The sequence below is a fragment of the Phyllopteryx taeniolatus genome, chromosome 2 (assembly GCF_024500385.1).
Source record: "Phyllopteryx taeniolatus isolate TA_2022b chromosome 2, UOR_Ptae_1.2, whole genome shotgun sequence".
NCBI lineage: Eukaryota > Metazoa > Chordata > Actinopteri > Syngnathiformes > Syngnathidae > Phyllopteryx > Phyllopteryx taeniolatus.
This window is the reverse complement of record NC_084503.1, coordinates 8,569,066-8,590,380: the sequence shown is the minus strand read 5'-3', so window position 1 is coordinate 8,590,380 and position 21,315 is coordinate 8,569,066. Positions and strand designations below refer to the sequence as shown.

General features: G+C 40.0%; 1 protein-coding gene across 1 annotated transcript; it reads left to right on the top strand.

Annotated features, from left to right (window-relative positions):
• Positions 1-790: 790 nt before the first annotated feature.
• lin7c (lin-7 homolog C (C. elegans)) lies at positions 791-21,304 on the top strand. The gene is made up of 5 exons (XM_061758778.1): positions 791-998; positions 8,347-8,465; positions 8,911-8,982; positions 9,050-9,259; positions 18,832-21,304. Exons 1-5 carry the CDS (start codon positions 962-964, stop codon positions 18,997-18,999), a joined length of 606 nt encoding a protein of 201 aa, XP_061614762.1. The 5' UTR covers positions 791-961; the 3' UTR covers positions 19,000-21,304.
• Positions 21,305-21,315: the final 11 nt, after the last annotated feature.

Sequence of the window (21,315 nt, the reverse complement as noted above, 5' to 3'; positions counted from 1 at the left end):
CCTCCCACATCCCAAAAACATGCATGGTAGGTTGATTGAAGACTCTAAATTGCCCCGAGGTGTGAATATGAGTGCGAATGGTTGTTTGTTTATGTGTGCCCTGTGATTGGCTGGCAACCAGTTCAGGGTGTACCCCGCCTCCTGCCCAAAGATAGCTGGGATAGGCTCCAGCACGCCTGCGACCCTTGTGAGGATAAGCGGCTTGGAAAATGGATGGATGGATAATAATAATATCCATGGATATACAGGAGACCCGGGGACGACCCAGGACACGCTGGAGAGACTATGTCTCTTGGCTGGCCTGGTAACGCCTTGGGATTCCCTCAGAAGAGCTGGAGGAAGTGGCTGGGGAGAGGGAAGTCTGGGCTTCCCTGCTGAGGCTGCTGCCCCCGTGACCCGACCTCGGATAAGCGGAGGAAAATGGATGGATGGATATATATATATATATATAGTCATGATAGAACTGTACTATGTAGTGGGCGTATGTTATCAGTTTGTTGTGTATCTGATTTGAAAGCCGAGAATGCTGCCCAAGTTTTGCGATAAATGCCATGTTACATTGTATCGTTGCTAATTAGCAAACGTCAGCAGAAGTGCCTGTCCCGTTTATTTGAAATGACTGTAAACTGACGTGGTACTTCACATTAAGAAGAAAAGTAACAAAACAGGTTCTCAATGAATCCTAATATTACCTATACTGCAAAATAAATAAAGTTATTGCCATTTAACCAATTGTATCCTTTTTGTAACATCACTTCAATTTAGATTTTAAGAAGCCAAACTTGTTTGTTTTCCAGCGCTCCCTGAATGCACCATGACACTGGCCGCTAGCGTAGCCTGCTAATTTAGCTAATCTGATTCATCGTCTTGGTTGAGAGCACGTAACGTCAGCGAGGTTTTCCAATTTTAGTTTCCCATACTTGTCATTCAGCGTAACATCAAACAGTGTCTCGGTAGGAAAATGGCGTCGCTTGGGGAGCCAGTACGTCTGGAGAGAGGTAAAGTAATTGGCTAGCTAGTATAGCTTCGAAATGTTTGTGTCGAGGGGAATGTTTTAGCCTAAAACTAGCGTTAGCCAAATACATATGCTATTACTATATGCACCCCGAGGTAGTCATGATAGAACTGTACTTTGTAGTGGGCGTATGTTATCAGTTTGTTGTGTATCTGATTTGAAAGCCGAGAATGCTGCCCAAGTTTTGCGATAAATGCCATGTTACATTGTATCGTTGCTAATTAGCAAACGTCAGGGGAAGTGCCTGTCCCGTTTATTTGAAATGACAATAATTTTACGTTTTGCAGTAATGAAATTAAAGATGGTTAGGATGAATTCCAACAAGAAGACTGAAAGAAGAGCACCTTGTGTGTCTTGCTAGCCACGAAAAGCCGACTTCAGCCGCTGTTAGGTCGTGTTACTATGCTTAAGGGACGCACATGATTAGTAAACATGTTAGTCTCGCCCTTTGCCGTATCTAGTTTGAGTTTGTATCAGCATATTTTCATGACTATTATTTAAAGCTGGAAGATACAATAAAATGTTGGTACTTTGATAACCAGTAATTATGATCACAAGTAACACAGTCACTGGCCACAACCTTAGCGACGTGGGACAACGGGGGCGAAAGGTACCCTGACAAATATTATATTATGTTATCTTTATTGACAGACTGAAGGTCCAGGTAAAAAGACTCGCACAATATACAGACAACCATAAAAAACAAAATACACATAAATACAGATGTGTGCTCAATGTACATACAAACATACCAGTGATTCCAAAAACGGGAGAAATATATTGCCTCACTTGGGGTCAGGTCAGTCAGAGACCTTATTATATCATTGGTAGACTTAGTGTACCTGCACATAAATTTATACCGGTACATAAATTTCTTAAGCAATTAGGCTTTACACGATCAGGATTTTTGGGACTGATCAGCGAGTTAACAAAAAAAAACCGATCACCGATCCGATCACAAGATGGAGGAAAAGATGGTCTATTTAAATGACCTGTTCATTTACTGTATATACTTGTGTACTTAATTGCTCCAAAAATTATATTTACAATAAATAATGTATCTTTGTTCCTCTATTTATGCCAGTGAGGCATAGTGACAGACAGAACAAAGAAATGCTCTTCTATTAGATGGCAGGAAATAAATACAATAATTAATGTATCCACTTTTTGTGACATTTTTGTTTGTTGGTGTGCCATGAGATTTTTTAATTGTAAAATATGTTCCTTGGCTCCATAAATGTTGCAAATCACTGCTCTAGTCAGATCGTGTATTCTAATCAGCCAGGTCAAACCAAAATTACAACATGACAGAAATAATGGGTGCTAACTTACTGTAATTAAATTACTTTATTGTAATTAAATTACTTTATTGTAATTAAATTACTTCACCCACACCGAAACCTTAGAGCGTGATTCGACAGAACGGCGGCATGTTTACGTCCAACCGTTCGTGCTTCCACTCGGTTGCTAGGCTACATATCGTTTTTGTTTCCTGCTTGCGAGCCGTATTGTATTAAAAGTACATGAACATACCTCAAGCAAGCCTTAAACGAACATCTTGTCTGAGCACCGGTGACCACCAACACACGTTTTTTCCCCATTTTGTCCTCATAATATAGTCGGCGCGATCCACTCTTGTTGTCGTCGCCACAGTAACGAGTGTATCCGGTCGCATTTGAGTTGACAAGATAAAGCCCAATGATCGTAAAAAACGGGATGCGGTGGTATCGGGAATACAAGATTTTATTGCAGTAGTCTGACAATCTTGAAAGAGCAAATTTGTCTTGTAGTCTGATCCGGGCATTACGTGTTGTCAGTCTCAGATGTGTTGTCTGTTCCACACCGCCGACATGTTTTTTTTGTTTTTAAAAAAAAAAAAAAAAACTTTATTGGCCGTCAGATATTTACAGGACTACGCCAAAAGACACGCGGCAAGGCTAAAAAATAAACTAGCTTTTGGATTCAAATATACTGTGCACGATGTCGACGCGGAGTAAATGTCTTTTGCGGAGCCAATCAATGACGCCATTTTATGCTGATTGGCTTTAATGTCATAATTCGCCGATTGATCGGCTCCGGAAAATACATTTACTCCTCGTCGCCATCGTGCACAGTATATTTGAATCCAAAAGCTAGTTTATTTTTAGCCTTGTTGCATGTCTTTTGACGTAGACCTGTAAATATCTGACAGCCAATAAAGTTATTTAAAAAAAAAAAAATGTTGGCGGTGTAGAACAGACAACACGTCTGAGACAGACAACACGTAATGTCGGATCAGACTACAAGACAAATCTGCTCTTTCTTTCTTTCTGCACTATGTCAGACTACTGCAATAAAACCTTGTATTCCGATACCGGCGCATCCCGTTTTGTACGATCAGTGGGCTTTATCTTGTCAACTCAACTCCGACCGGATACACTCGTTACCGTGGGGACGACAACAAGAGTGGCTCGCGTCGACTGTATTATAAAAACAAAATGGGGAAAAACGTGTGTTGGTGGTCACTGGTGGTTGGGACAGGAGAGGACGTTCGTTTAAGGCTTGCTTGAGGTATGATCCCGTACTTTTAATATGATACGGCTTGCAAGCAGGCAACAAAACATTATGTAGCCTAGCAAGCTACTGCTAGCATGAACGGTTGGACGTAAACATGCTGCCGTTCTGTCGAATCATGCTCTAAAGTTTTGGTCTGGGTGAAGTAATTTAATTAAAAATAAAGTAATTTAATTACAGTAAGTTAGGACCCATATTTCTGTCATGTTGTAAAGTTGGTTTGACCTGACTGATTAGAATACACGATCTGACTAGAGCAGTGATTTCCAACTTCATGGAGGTAAGGAACATATTTTACAATTGAAAAATCTCACGGCACACCAACAAACAAAAATGTCACAAAAAGTGGATACATTAATTACTGTATTTACTTTCTGCCATCTAATAAAAGACCATTCATTTGTCCTGTCTGTCACTATGCCTCACTGACATTAATAGAAGAACAAAAATACATTCTTTTTTGTAAATAGAATTTTTTTGAGCAATTTGGTACACAAGTATGTACAGTAAATGAACAGGTAATTTAAATAGACACATTCCTCTATCATGTGATCGGATTGGTGATCGGTTATCGGTTTTTTAAACTCGGTGATCGGCCCCAAAAATCCTGATCGTGTAAAGCCTAGCTACAATTATCTAATTAGTTTACGGATGTTAATGTTGAATGTATTAAACATCATTGGAAAGCTGGCTAAACACAGAAACAGATGACAAATAATAATGATCTTAAATAGTTATAGAAAGCCAAGGGTCCAGGTTTAAAATATAATGGTCAAGGGCCAAACAGTTTGCAGATGACAGTCAGGTGATGTGTGGTTTAATTTGACACTCAAACATAGAAAATTAGAGTCGAAAATGAACAAACACTCCACAAGTTGTTAACATGCATACTAAGGAATAAATAGAGAACAGTTAAGAGGCATTTGTAGTAGATAATATTGATGAAATTGGCGTTGGAAACGACGGACAGGAAATTATTTATCATCATGGCGGCCAGTCAGAGTAATGGACCTGGCTAGCGGTACGCCTAAAAAATTGTAAAAGGCATAGAAAAATATTATAAAGATGCGCTTATGGATTTGAAAAATGGCCTTACTCACCTAGATTTCTTTGAGGGGGTTTGTCAACTATATATTTGTGAAATGTTATCAGAGTATTATACTTGTTCTTTCTAGAAATTTCGAAGTCATGATTAAAACCAGAACACGTGTTCTACCTCATCAGTAATTGTTTATATCGTAGTAAGGTGAATAACGCGAACGCAGTGAAACAAGGAAAACAGCGATTCCATCGCCACTCAAAATGCGCAATCGAGACAGGACTTTGAGGAGGCCACTCCAAAGTCTTCATTTTGTTTTTCTTCAGCCATTCAGAGGTGGACTCGCTGGTGTGTTTTGGATCATTGTCTTGTTGCAGAACTCAAGTTTGTTTCAGCTTGAGGTCACGAACAGATGGCCAAATATTTACCTTCAGGATTTATTTTAAATTTTTGTATTTGTATTTTATTTATTCATTTATGTATTATTTTTTTGGGTAGACAGCAGAATTCATGGTTCATTTTATCACAGCAAGTCTTCCAGGCCCTGAAATAGAAAAACAGCCCCAGAACATCACCCTACCACCACCATATTTTACTGTTGGCAGGGATCCCGTTTGACGTGCGCCCTGCGTCTGAGACGCACAAAAATTAGCAGGGACAAATGAAGCATATTCATTCTGCGTCCGAAGACGCGTGGTTTAAGACCTGCCCAATGTGTGTGTGTGTGTCGATTTATTATTTATTATATTTTTTTATTTTTTTTTGTTCTGTTTGGCTGTTAAGTCAAGCAGAATGGAAAATATGTATCCCTTTTATGCCGAAACAGTTTTACTGTGTCACAGTGGAGTTTTTAAGCTTCCGCTATGGTATTATAATTGATGTTTATTTGGAATCAGAGTTGATCAGTCGAACAGAACAAAGTTTCTAGAAGGGAGAAAGAAACAAAGACAAAGCACTAATTGTAAACAGGATGAGTGAAGTAAATCATTACATTATCTACAACAATGAAACGTTAAATATGAGTGTTGCATTGGGCTGTAGTGCTACACCGTGTGAGGGAAGGACAGGACAAGATAGAACAGGACAAGGGCAGGAGAAGACGCATGCAGGACCAGGGTCGTGAACCCGGCTGTACAACTGAAGTGTGGTGGCATTAGTTATGTAAATGATGTGTGTATTAAGTGTACAGGACGAGAGTGTAAGTGAGGGGATACACAAGCGTTTTGCATATTCATGAGTTATTTGTTGCAGTAAGGGGTGTGTGCCTGCGGAAACATGCAAGTGAATTGATATACCGTTTTACATGCACAAAGACCGACTGTAATTGCTGTGGCCGCACCACGGTGGCTGAGGACCCCACCCAATCAATCGAGGCCCAGGGGGGCGGGATCAGGCCCAGGTGTGCTGATGTTGAAAAGTACAAATCCTTTCTTGGTGCTAGCCAATCAGAGGCAGAATTGGGCGAGTTATCTTTCCATACAATGGAGACGGGAGTTTTTTCTGGACTCTACGTTTTCATTGTTGTGGTGACACCCGCCGTGCCCCTCACACAGCAAGCTGCAGGCAGAACTGCGTTTGCTTCGTAGATGCACAAAACTGGGACGCTTAAGGAAAAGTCAACAATTTATTACATTCACTAGCTGGCAAGCTAACGAGCTAGTGAGCTAAAAAGCTCACTAGACCGCGGCGTTATCGTTAAAATGTCAGCTCGGAGTTGTGTTTCCCACATAACACACACACATGGGAAAGTTAACTGTTTATAAACCATAACCACAGCAGCACACGTTACCAATATTCAGGCAGTAGTTGACTTCAGCGAACCCATTTTCAGCATCATTGATTGACAGGTGAAGGTCTCACATCACAGTCCAGCAGCTCGAGGGCGGGCCTTATTTTACATTTTATTCATCCTTTATTTAACCTGGTTAAAGCTTATTGAGAGATAAAATATTTTTCAAAAGCAATTAGGGAGCAGAAATTATACAGTACATGACGCGACATTCATTCAATATATAAAAATAAAGACTAAAAGAAATTTGTGATATTAAAATGTATGGCATCTGATTTAAAAACAGTGACAAAGCCCAAATGCTTTCGAGTTCATACATGGTGTGTTTTTTATTTATTATTTTTTTTTTATTCATTCAAATTTGGCAGGCTTTGACATTTTTTGGGCCTTTTTAGTGGATAATGACTCTATACGGATGTGTCAAATGATTGATATTAAGTGCAATTTTTGCAAACAGAGCCTGAGTCTGATTTATTTATCCATCTTATTTATCTATCTATTGTTGTACAGTTCAATGTTCTTTACAATTGAAAGTTATTTGTTCTTAAAAAGGATGTACTTGAATTATGCTCTATAACGTCGGTGGCATAAAAAGATTATTCGTTTATCGTGATAGTTTTTGGGAAAATATAGCGTTCTAAAAAATGCTCTATTGTGGCAGGCTGAAACAATACATTGAGAGAGAGAGAGAGCAAGAGTAATGGATAACACAAAAATAATGTACAAATTGTACAAATAAAAATCTGCAATATAGCGAGACCGCAAAGCAACAACTGTCATATAGCAGAGTATTACAGTATCTGTACTCCGTGATAAGTTGCAGGGACTTATTGTTCCCTTCCAAAAAGTTCAACTTTTGTCTCATCAGACCACAGAGTTTTACCAAAAGTCTTTGGGAAATCAAGATGTCTTCTGGTAAAATTAAGACGTCTTAATGTTCTTTTTGCTCAGCAGTGGTTTTCGTCTTGGAACTCTGCCATGCAGGCCATTTTTGCCCAGTCTCTTTCTTATGGTGGAGTCATGAATGCTGACCTTAACTGAGGCAAGTGAGGCCTGCAGTTCTTTGGATGTTGTTGTGGGGTGTTTTGTGACCTCTTGGATGAGTGGTCGCTGCGCTCCTGGGGTGATTTTGGTCGACCGGCCACTCTTGGGAAGGTTCACCACTGTTCTCTGTTTTCGCCATTTGTGGATAATGGGTCTCACTGTGGTTCGGTAGAGTCCCAAAGCTTTAGAAATGGCTTTAGAGCCTTGTCCACAATGATAGATCTCAATTATTTTCTTTCTCATTTGTTCTTGAATTTCTTTAGATCTCAGCATGATGTCTAGCGTTTGAGGATCTTTTGGTCTACTTAACTTTGTCAGGCAGGTCCTATTTTTAAGCAATTTCTTCATTGAGAACAGGTGTGGCAGTATCAGACCTGGGTGTGGCTAGAGAAATTGAACTCGGGTATGATAAACAACAGTTATGTTTTAACAGGGGGGGCAATCACTTTTTCACACATGGCCATGTAGGTTTGTATTTTTTTCCCTCCCCTAATAAAAAAAACATTTAATGAAGTGTTACAAACAAAAAATAAGAAATCAGGAAGGGGGAAATACTTTTTCACACCACTGGACCTAATAATTTAGTCAGTTATGATTGTCACGCTCAGAGAGGCGTTAACAATAGGTTTCTAATTGTCGATTGCAACATATGCAGCTTCTTTTGCAGTGCCGTCGCAAAAGTTACCACAGTATTATTGTAAAGATGGAATTTTTCACACAATTCATGTATACTGTAGGTTGATCATTCAGTTTTGTCAAATGATTATAAATGTTTTGTACTTTTTTTTAACATTGCAAACACTGTAAGACTTAGCTAGTTTCCTCTAAATGTTTATGGTCCTTGAGTTTGCATTTTCAAAACTGCCTTTTTTTTAATTTTTGTATATGTTCTTTGTTTGTTGACAGATATTAACCGTGCCATTGAACTGCTTGACAAGCTTCAGAGGACAGGGGAGGTTCCTCCTCAGAAGTTGCAGGCCCTGCAGAGGGTCCTACAGAGTGAATTCTGCAATGCTGTCAGAGAAGTAAGATGCTTGGAGTGTAATTGTTTTGAATAATTCAGTTGGTGTGGTTTCAGTGCACTTGCCTTGTTCCTCTGCGTGTTGATTACAGTGGGACCGCCTCAGTCTGTTTCGTGACAAGGGTTGAAGTGAAATTTGTTTTCCACGGGAACTAATGAAAAATAAATTTGTTCCAGGTTCAAACTGTTGCCATCACAAAACCTTTATTAATTCTACAGGAAATGTTTTAAGTAGCTTTGTACATTGTAAACGGTCATACAAGTAAAAATACTAATTGAAGCCACCTTTGTCTTGTATATCATGATGATGATTAGAATTTTTTTAAGCATATTTCTCCAGAAAATTTTAGTTGATCACCAGATTGTACCACTTTTGGGGCATTTGACTTTGGAGGGGCCACTATATTTAGTGTAGTATTTCTTGACCTTTGGTAAATTTGTTTCCACAGGTTTATGAGCATGTGTATGAGACAGTGGACATAAACAGCAGTCCTGAAGTCAGAGCAAATGCTACAGCAAAGGTACAATCGTACAGTCCCCATGTTACAGTATATTACAAATAATAACATAGAAACTCTAATTGTGTAGGCAACCGTAGCAGCTTTTGCAGCAAGTGAGGGACACTCACACCCACGTGTGGTGGAACTTCCTAAAACAGAAGAAGGCTTGGGATTCAACATAATGGGCGGAAAGGAGCAAAACTCTCCCATTTACATCTCACGGATCATCCCAGCAGGCATTGCCGACCGACACGGTGGCCTGAAGAGAGGTGATCAGCTTCTCTCTGTCAATGGGGTGGTAAGTTCACTTCTTTCAAGAAAGTCTCCATTTTTTTGCTCAGCTTCATTCTTTATTTTGTTACATTTGATCTAATACAACAACAGTTTAGCAGCTAGTGCAGTCAGACTGTGATACGTTCTTAAATGTAACCTACACATCTTTTGTTTCCAGTTCAAAGGTTGGTTATGTTCACCAGAAATCCCGTCGTTTTTTAGTATTTATTTTCTCTGCACACATCTACAGACACAAAGAGGTGCCGTAAAAGGGAGGGCAATTCTGCGATCTTTGCAATTTTCCAGTGCTTTCCATTATCATTTAATGTTGGCCTCTCTCTTTTTGTCCATGCAACGTTCACACTTTGGGCTCAAGTGTGAACCAAACCACAACAGAGTTCCTTTGCAAATCGCGAGTTGAGCCCATAGGGCAGTGGTCACTAACTGGCAGACCGCGGTCCAGGTCCGGCTCCAGAAGCAGTCCTATAGGGACCCACCCCATAGCCAAAAAAAAGAGAGGTTATGATTGAAGACATACAGTTGGTACGGAAAGTATTCAGACCCCATTAAATTTTTCACTCTTTGTTATATTGTAGCCATTTGCCAAAATCATTTGTTCATTTTTTTCCTCAATGTACACACAGCACCCTATATTGACAGAAAAAATGGAATTGATGAAATCTTTGCAGATTTATTAAAAAAGAAAAACTGAAATATCACAACGCCATAAGTCTTCAGACCCTTTGCTGTGACACTCATATATTTAACTGGGGCGCTGTGCATTTCTTCTGATCACCCTTAAGATGGTTCTACACCTTCATTGGAGTCCAGCTGTGTTTGGTTATACTGATGGGACTTGATTAGGAAAGCCACACACCTGTCTATATAAGACCTTACAGCTCACAGTGCATGTCAGAGCAAATGAGAATCATGAGGTCAAAGGAACTGCCTGAAGAGCGCAGAGACAGAATTGTGGCAAGGTACAGATCTGGCCAAGTCTAAGCGGTATGTGTGGAGAAAACCAGGCACTGCTGATCACCTATCCATTACAGTCCCAACAGTGAAGCATGGTGGTGGCACCATCATGCTGTGGGGGTGTTTTTCAGCTGCAGGAACAGGACGTCTGGTTGCATCCATCCATTTCCTGAGCCGCTTCTCCTCAGTAGGGTCGCGGGCGTGCTGGAGCCTATCCCAGCTATCATCGGGCAGGAGGCGGGGTACACCCTGAACTGGTTGCCAGCCAATCGCAGGGCACATACAAACAAACAACCATTTGCACTCACATTTGCACCTACAGGCAATTTAGAGTCGTCAATTAACCTACCATGCATGTTTTTGGGATGTGGGAGGAAACCAGAGTGCCCGGAGAAAACCCACGCAGGCACAGGGAGAACATGCAAACTCCACACAGGCGGGGCCGGGGTTTGAACCCTGGTCCTCAGAACTGTGAGGCAGACGCTCTAACCAGTTAGCCGCCGTGCCGCCCGTCTGGTTGCAATTGAAGGAAAGATGGATGTGGCCAAGTACAGCGATATCCTGGACAAAAACCTTCTTCAGATTGCTCAGGACCTCAGACTGGGCCGAAGGTTCACCTTCCAACAAGACAATGACCCTAAGCACACAGCTAAAATAGCGAAGGAGTGGCTTCAGAACAACTCCGTGACTGTTCTTGAATGGCTGAAAATGGCTGTCCACCAACGTTCACCATCCAACCCGACAGAACTGGAGAGGATCTGCGAGGAGGAATGGGAGAGGATCCCCAAATCCAGGTGTGAAAAACTTGTTGCATCATTCCCAAAAAGACTCAGTGCTGTATTAGCTCAAAAGGGTGCTTCTACTAAATACTGAGCAAAGGGTCTGAATACTTATGGCGGTGTGATATTTCACTTTTTCTTTTTTAATAAATCTGCAAAAATTTCAACAATTCCGTTTTTTTCTGTCAAATTGGGATGCTGTATGTACATTGAGGGGGAAAAAATGAACTTAAATGATTTTAGCAAATGGCTGCAAATAACAGAGAGTGAAAAATGTAAGGGGGTCTGAATACTTTCTGTACCTACTGTACAGGGTGCTTCTATTTTAAGCTGCACAGCATTACAGCCTTTACGGTAGTGCAAACTGTACCGACCAATCACAAGAGTTCAGCCACCCCCTTCAGCCAATCAAATCAGATCTCAGGCAGTGATCACTGACTGCCCGCAGCCCAGACAGAGGTGAGTAGAAACGTAGCAGGAAAGAGACGAAAGGCCTCTTTATACTCCCGCGCTCTCGCGGCCGACAATGCCCGAATTACATCACGTGACCGACGCATTGCCCCGCCCGGTCCCTATGCGTCACTTGACGCGCACACGGTCCATTTTAGTCACATGCAGTGATGACGTACTCAGCGTGCCCCTTGGTTCTACATACAATCTACGCCGCCGCCCTCTTGATCGATTTTGCAGCATAATTAAACGTATTATCTGGTCATCTAGCCATTTGTTCTAGCAGAGACTGTTCCACGGTCGCCATTGTTGTTGCTTTGTTCCTTGGTACAGAAAGTAAAAACGGCTACCGGAAATGGCCCAAAAAATGCAGAGGAAACTGCACCCTGTGGTGTCCGAGCCAATACCAGCCATAGCAACACCCAAGACTTGGAGGAGAAGTGGAGTACATTTTCAAAACTGCACGCGTGGGTTGCGCTCGAGTATAAAGGCAAACTGCGCGCGGGATAGCCGCAGTGACCTCAGCGCGGTCGCCGCCCGCCCGAGTACAAAGAAGCCTTAAGCGTGTGAGTGAGTTGATGGAGAAACGCCCTTATGAAACAAAACAAAGATTTTGAACAGACAAAACACCTAAAACGGCTCAGTTGTTAAGATTCCTTAAAATATGTACAATTGTTTGAGACTTGGCTGTTAGATGCCAAACCGAAAAGGCAAAACTTATTTTTTTGAAGTTAAGCACTTTCATTTTGACACGTATAACTTTCTCTTTTTATTTGTCTGTTATTTTGAAATTTCCAGCCCTACTTTTTATTTTGTTTATAATTTTAAGATGTGTACAATTCTTTAAAGAAAACTTGGACCAAGTGAGAAAATGTTTTTATTTATTTTTATTTTTTTTATAGGATTCAAGTTACACTGTCAAGCATTTCAGAAAAGCACAATCATTAAACAAAACATATAACCATAAAAAAATAATTACGGTCCTTGTTTAGTCATCAGTCATAGTTATATTAAAAAATAATAATAATAACTGCAAGGGTATGTTAACTTATGAGCACAACTGTACATATCCGCAGTTATATGTATTTGTTTAGTTCTGTGTTGACAATAAATGCCAAAAGGTTTTTGGATTTGACTGATTACAAGCGGATGTAGACAATTAGGCAGGCTACTTAAATATATATCACAATCAATAAACACTAGATGATGTTCAGGACCTTTGCTTCAAGAAATTTTCTCGATCTGGACCTTTTAAAATGTTTGTTGAATACCCCTGCCATAGGACCTGCTTGTTGATGCGCTCCAGGGTTTAGATGGTGGCATCCACACTTTCAATTTGCTGCACTATCGTACCAATCACACTGAAGTTTAACAGAACCACTACATTGTTTTTCACACTGATTTAAGAATGAGAATCCCCGTGAAAAAGTGCGGGTTGGGGTTAGGGTTAGGGTGTTGTAATGTTGAGCTGACCTAAACTTATGTCAGTGGCCAATCCCTGAATGCCCCCTAGAGGTCTTTGATGTTTTAACTTTTGTCTAAAATGCTAGAGAATAATTTTGAGCTGGGATGGGCTCCAGCACGCCCGTGACCCTATGAGGATAAGCGGTACAGAAAATGGATGGATGGATGGATGATGGTATATACAATAAATGAACAAGTCATAAAGTACACAAGTATATACAACAAATGAACAAGTCATGTAAATGGACACATTGCTCCATCTTGTGATTGGATCGGTGATCGTTTTTTTTTTTTTAAACTTGCTGATCGGCCTCAAAAATTTCTGATCGCGCAAAGCCTAATTTTATGTATTGTATTGTATTTGTCAGTGGAAGAGGCAAACATTTTTTTAATTTTATTTATTATTAAGCTCCAGAAAATAAATCATTCACAAGCTATATTCACACTGCAAGTCAATTCAGATTTTTTTTGTTTTTATTATTATTTTTTTTTGTCGGCACGGTAGCCGACTGGTTAGAGCGTCAGCCTCACAGTTCTGAGGACTGGGGTTCAATCCCCGGCCCCGCCTGTGTGGAGTTTGCACGTTCTCCCCGTGCCTGCGTGGGTTTTCTCCGGGCACTCCGGTTTCCTCCCACATCCCAAAAACATGTATGGTAGGTTAATTGACAACTCTAAATTGCCCGTAGGTGTGAATGTGAGTGCGAATGGTTGTTTGTTTGTATGTGCCCTGCGATTGGCTGGCAACCAGTTCAGGGTGTACCCCGTCTCCTGCCCGATGATGGCTGGGATAGCCTCCAGCACGCCCGCGACCCTCGTGAGGAGAACCGGCTCGGAAAATGGATGGATGGATTCTTTTTTGTTTTTTATCCAATCACATCTGATTTTCTTCATCAGTGTGAACAGTACAATTCTTTCATATCCAACCCAGGCCTCTCTCCTATGTGGATATACACTACAGTTGTGCTCATAAGTTTACATACCCTGGCAGAATTTATGATTTGTTGGCCATTTTTCAGAAAATATGAATGATAACACAAAAACCTTTCTTTCACTCATGGTTAGTGCTTGGGTGAAGCCATTTATTATCAAACAACTGTGTTTACTCTTTTTAAATTATAAGGGCAACAGAAAGTACACAAATTACCCCGATCAAAAGTTTACATATCCTTGAGATTTTGGGGATGTGTGAGCTACAAAGGCATGGGAAACTTAGTCAAAATTGATGGCAAGATGAATGCAGCATGTTATCAAAAAATACTAGAAAAAGTCGACCTGTCATTGGCTGCAGAAGAATAAAGTGACAGTTCTGGAGTGGCCATCTCAGTCTCCTGACCTCAATATCATTGAGCCACTCTGGAGAGATCTCAAGCGTGCAGTTCATACAAGACAGCCTAAGAATTTACAGAAACTGGAGGCCTTTTGCCAAGAAGAATGGGCAGCTTTACCATCAGAGAAAATAAAGAGCCTCATCCACAAGTACACAAAAGACTCCAAGCTGTCATAGAATTGAAAGGGGGCAATACACGGTATTAAAAACTGGGGTATGTAAACTCTTGATCAGGGTCATTTGTGAAGTTTCTGATTTCATTATGATTTAAAGAGTCAACACAGTTGTTTGATAATAAATGGCTTCACTCAAGCACTAACCATGAGTGAAAGAGAAGTTTTTGTGTGATTCATATTCTCTGAAAAATGGCCAAGAAATCATAAATTCTGCCAGGGTATGTAAACGTATGAGCACAACTGTATATTACCAAAAGTATTCGCTCACCTGCCTTGACTCAGATATGAATTTAAGTGACATCCCATTCTTAATCCATAGGGTTTAATATGACATCCGTCCACCCTCTGCAATTATAACATCTCAAACTCTTCTGGGAAGGTTTTCCACAAATTTTAGGAGTGTGTTTATGGGAATTTAAGACCATTCTTCCAGAAGCGCATTTATGAGGTTACACACTGATGTTGGATGAGAAGGCATGGCTCGAAGTCTGCACTCTAATTAATGGTGTTCTATCGGGTTGAGATCAGGACTCTGTGCAGGCCAGTCGAGTTCATCCACACCAAACTCTCTCATCCGTGTCTTTATAGACTTTGCTTTGTGCGCTGGTGCACATAAATGTTGGAACAGGAAAGGGGCATCTCCAAACTATTCCCACAATGTAAGAAATCTCCCAAATTTTAGCCTCTGAGCTCCAGTGAAAGGAACTCTGAATGCTTCATCATACCAAGAGATTTAGGACGGTCAAACACTTTGGGGATTACCCTTTCCTGTTCCAACGTCTGTGCACCGGTGCACAGCGCAAGGTCCATAAAGACATGGATGAGAGAATTGGGTATGGATGAACTTGACTGGCCTGCACAGAGTCCTGATCTCAACCCGATGGAACACCCTTTGGGTTGATTTTGAGTGGACAGTGAGCCAGGCTTTCTAGTCCAACATAAGTGTGTGACCTCACGAATATGCTCCTGAAAGAATGGGCAAAAAATCCCATAAACTAGCTCCTAAACCTTGTTGAAATCCTTCCCACAAACGTTAAAGCTGGCAAAGGGTAGACCAACATCATATTAAACTATATGGATTTAGAATGGGATATCACTTATTATCATACGTGAGTCAAGGCAGGTGAGCGAATACTTTTGGCAATATACTGTAAATCAGATATGTATCTGACACTAGTGCAATATGGACGGTCACAATTGACAGGACAGACTCAACAAAAGCAAACTGCAGTCAAAGGAGCAGAAAACAGTCAGAAAGAAGGTGCTTTATAACTGATAAATATAAGGAAATGTTTGCTCCGGTTGCAAAAAAATCATTGAAGTTTCCACCAATGCGTCATGACGAGACCTTCACGAGGGGCCACATATACTTCCGTAAATACAGCGCCTCGCGGTTGTGCGCATGCGTTTGGTGTCACCGACGCATTCCTTTCAGAAGTTGCATTGTTTTTGTAATCTGAATGACTACACAACAAGATAGGATGGAACAAAAAAATCTGAATTGGGCATCAAGCCCTGCAGTGTGAGCATAGCCTGACTGAACATTTAAAAAAAAAAATAATAATAATAATAACTTTTTTAAAAATAAGCTGAGTCAGACCTGCCAATATGTTGGAATCAACATAAAATCTAATTAAATTGAATGTCAAACCGGGACATAAAATAGCTGCTTTTGATATCTTCAATACACAATAACGCGAGTCAATTTATGAAAAATGCTCAAATGTATAAATAAAATAAAATGTAAACATCAAGTACAATGCCTAACAAGGACATAAAATAGTGCCATTGGTATTTATCTTAAATGTTCAAGTGTATTCAGAGGCATGCTCAAATGTAAAAATATCACTGACACAATCAGTGGACATTTAGCTTTACTCAAAAGTGACCAGAAGTCCTCACCTCTAGCTCTTGTATTCAAATCTACATCACTTTGAAGTTCAATAATCTTCATGTCCATGCAAATGTAAAAAAACCTTTTCCCTAATAGCTCTTCTGTCAATTTTGTGAAATTTGGGTTTGATACAAAAGCAACTAATTGATTGATGCTTTGCGCCTCCACAAATCTACGGACAAAATCTGTTACTAATTTGTTCAGACAGGGACACAATTGTTTGGGATGGAAATATACTGAACAAAAATATAAATGCAACACTTTTGTTTTTGCTCCCATTTTTCGTGAGCTGGACTCAAAGATCTAAAACTTTTTCTCCATACACAAAAGGCGGATTTCCACACTGACAATCGATCTTTTCATTTCATCTGCTACTCGGTGAACCCCTACCCCAATTAGCTCCGTCAATGATATCTACTATTAAGTAGACTTTACACCGATTTTATCAGCCTTATAGGTATCGGCCGATAATTAGCATTTTATGCTGATCGGCTTTAATGTCAGAATTCACCTGATCGGCTCCGCAAAATACATTTACGCCGTGTCGCCATTGTGCACAGTATATTTGAATCCAAAAGCTAGTTTATTTTTAGCTTTGTCGCGTGTCTTTTGGCGTAGTCCTGTAAATATCCGACGGCCAATAAAGTTATTTATAAAAAAAACAAAAAAAAACATGTCGGCGGTGTGGAACAGACAACACGTCTGAGACAGACAACACGTAATGCCCGGATCAGACGACAAGACAAATTTGCTCTTTCAAGATTTCACAATATCAGACTACTGCAATAAAATCTTGTATTCCGATACCGCCGCATCCCGTTTTTTACAATCATTGGGCTTTATCTTGTCAACTCAACTCCGACCGGATACACTCGTTACCGTGGCGACGACAACAAGAGTGGATCGCGCCGACTATAATATGAGGACAAAATGGGGGAAACGTGTGTTGGTGGTCACCGGTGCTCAGGACAGGAGAGGACGTTTGTTTAAGGCTTGCTCGAGGTATGTTCATGCTCTAAAGTTTTGGTGTGGGTGAAGTAATTTAATGAAAAATAATTTAATTACAGTAAGTTAGCACCCATATTTCTGTCATGTAATGTTGGTTTTACCTGACTGATTAGATTGCACGTTCTGACTAGAACACTGATTTCCAACCTTTATGGAGCCAAGGAACATATTTTACAAATGAAAAATCTCACGGCACACCAACAAACAAAAATGTCACAAAAGTGGATACATTAATTACTGTATTTACTTCCTGCCATCTAATAGAAGACCATTCATTTGTTCTGTCTGTCACTATGCTTCACTGGCATAAATTGAGGAACAAAGATATATAATTTTTTGAGCAATTAAGTACACTAGTATATACAGTAAATGAACAGGGCATTTAAATAGACACATTCCTCCATCTTGTGATCAGATCGGTGATCGGTTATCTTTTTTTTTTTTTTTTTTTTTTTTTTTTTTTTAAACTCGCTGATCGGCCCCAAAAATCTTGATCGTGTAAAGCCTACTATTAAGCGCATACCTGCCAAAATTCCAGTGTTCTCTAAACTGACCTCCTAAAATTTACTGTGACGTTTTTGTGTCACTACTTACCCTAAAAAACTCGACCTAAATCGCGCCTAAATTGAACATTTTTAGTCAAATGAGCAGTGTGGGCAGTAGAATATATCATGTCGGATCACTGCTTAATTCACTTCATAACAACATACAAGCAGAAACTTAAATGTGCGAAGCCTATGCTAAAAACAGTGAGGAGGTGGACCAATAAAGCAAAGATACAACTTCAAAGCTGTTTAGCTGTTGGCATTGCCACATTACTGGTAACCTTTTATTGCTCAGTGAGTCTCTGCACTGTTTATGTCTCAAAAGTATTTTCTTTCAAATGGCTGTCTGTCGTCGTACTTGGCAAATAAAGATGATTCTGTTTCTGTAGTTTCTGTAAATATAGTCATTGTTTTTTTGTGAATTGGTTAGGTATGGCGGCATGGTAGTCGACTAGTTAGCACATTTGTCTCACAGTTCTGAGGACCGGAGTTCAAATCCCGGCCCCGCATGTGTGGAGTTTGCATGTTCTCCCCGTGCCAGCGTGGGTTTTCTCCGGGCTGTCCGGTTTCCTCCCACATCCCAAAAACATGTGTGGTAGGTTGATTGAAGACTCTAAATTGCCCGTAGGTGTGAATGTGAGTGCGATTGGCTGGCGACCAGTTCAGGGTGTAATTTTTTGAAAATTCCACCAAGATGGTGGCCACTTGTCACATTACTAAACCAAATGGTTCAGTACCAACATGTAGACACACAGTATAACAGTAGTCACAGTCATATACTCTTTGTCATTTGCATAAAACAACATCACTGGTGCCATACTGATGAGCTCAGAGTAGTTAACACGTTATTATAAATCCCACTTGCGTTCTATGCAGGACACGTCTCGCTGCAATGCGATTGGCTGCTGCAAAGAGGCAAGGACTGCCTAGAACTCCAGTTTAGTGTGCATCCTAACTAGTTTAACGGTTCTTTTTCCAGAGCGTGGAAGGTGAGCACCACGAGAAAGCTGTGGAACTACTCAAAGCTGCTCAGGGCACAGTGAAGCTGGTAGTGAGGTACACTCCCAAAGTCCTCGAAGAGATGGAGTCACGTTTTGAGAAAATGAGGTCGGCGAAACGTCGGCAACAGAACAACTATCCCCAGTAGTGTTGTTTCATGTCGACGCCAGTTCTTACGGCTCTCCCCTTCCAGCCTTCAGGCCATCTGTTCTGGTCTCTTTCTTATATTTAAACTCAAAAACATTCTAACCTACATACACACAGTTTTAGTTGATTGACACAAAAGTATATATGGTGTACTTTCTGCAGCATTTTAAATATTCACCCATGGTTACTGTCCTGGACACACAGCCAAGGCCACCTCCGTAACTGGGCAACAGATTCAGGCTTGTATTTTGTACTACATTGGTCGTGTAATAGAAAACCTCTATGGATGCACTTCCATTCAAAACGTCTGACTTTGTCCTCAATAAAGTTTCAGAAACACTTTATTTCCACCACCTGAGTTGTCCAGTATTCCAGCTGTCGTGTGTTTACCTGCTAGTGGTGCAGAAGTGGTGGAAAAACTTATTGGGCTCATAATTGGAACGTCTCCTGTGTTCATTTTGGAATGTTTCTGCTCCAGCTCACGATTGTCAGCTTAACTCACTAACACCTTGTGCATTACTTTTGCAATTGGCAGTTTAAATGGTACTTTCACAACAACTTTAACAAGAAAGCTTTTCAACGCTGAAGCTGCTATCAAGCGAATAAGAGTTGACTGTGTTTTTTTTCCTCTCCTTTGTTTCTACTGATTGTTCATTACAGCGCTTTCTGCAGTTTAGAGGCAATAACTGTAAACCTATTTAAAGAGAAATGTAAATGTGAAAAATGAAAGAAGCAGATATTTATTAGTGAAGACTAAGAAAAGGTTTTGTAGCATGCATTGGTTTTAAGGTTTGGTGTGCCATGCTACAACAAACTCATCAAAAGTTGTAATGAATGTCTCCTTATTCATCTGAATTTATAAGCTAAAATGATACTGTATGACCTTAACCAAGCAACAAATATGCTCATGATCACACACTGTATGCAGCCACTGCAGTGTCTGCAGAATATTAGCATATTTATTTACACTTATTTTATAACACAGCATTCTTGAAAAGGAATAACTATAGGAAGCTTTGCAAAAGAAAAATGTATCTAAACAATCGGCCAACGCTTTGCATCACAACACAGTCATGATTTTGGCGTTTAGTATTTTAGCCATCCAGTGAATAATCAACGTCTGTAATACACTATCATGAGTACAAATGCAAAATCTGTAGTTTCATATCATTCTCAGATAATTCTTTCATGACCTGTCATGTTATTAGCTATTGATTTAGCGCTACCACGATGACCTAGTGTACCGTTTCAACGAAACAGTTGTTTTCTAAATTACTAGTGGAATGTAAAACAGTAATTATTTCAAAACACTGTCTTCTTTTTCCAATAAAATAAAATGATTTTAACAAGTTGAAAGATTTTATGTTGGATTTTCCTATGTAGTACAAATAATTCTGACGCTAATTTGGAAAAATCGTATGAAAGGCTAGCTCACAAAAACAAAATCGTAATGTGCACTCCGATCTATGCAAAGTATTTACAAAATGGGGGCTAATTATCCTCAATTGCTGCAAAATAGTGTTTTAATGTAGAATGTAAATCTAGAATGTCTCCAAGAACTGTGCAATGTTGAATATGAAGCATACATTCAACTAGCACAAATACATTTGAGTCACAAAATTTTGGGAGAATGTCAGGGGCTTCAAACCTCTACCATTCAGTTGTTAGCTACAGTTCCTTGTGTTTCGGTGACACACCATTTCGTGTACATAGTTGGTGGAATGTTATAGTATATGTTTAGTTTTTATTGGTTTATCCCACAGCAGCATGTTAGATTTCCTGCTCACACGCAGTTTTAACACACACTGAATGTCACTGTCCATCACCTGATGTTGTTAATCAACTTAACTCTAGCCATTTGACGCAATCTTCCTATTGGGACGGTCAAAAGAGTATTTTTTATAATGGCTTTCTTTTGATATTTTTCTGAATTTTTGTAAGTGTTTTTGCTAATTAAAAAAATCTAAGGACATGGTGAGTCTGTCTGTGCTGAGTGTGTAGCAGGGCTGTTGTCGGGCAGCAATTGGATGTCAGGACTCTGTAGATAAACTGGCCTACTTCTACGCACCCTTCTGAGATCTCGACTGGTCTTTGTGCTCTCTCAATTCCAAGACGACATTTCCAGCATATGTGAAGCATTTGATAATGTTTTGAAATACTTTAGTCGTGCTTATTAAGGTTGTTTACCTGTATATTGTGTTGTTTGTGTTCTTTCTTTTTCTTATTGACTGTGTGTGATGTTCATGTGGAATGTAAAATGTAGTAATAAAAGTGAAAGTTAAATAAATAAAAGAAATTTAATCTTGCGTGTCACATG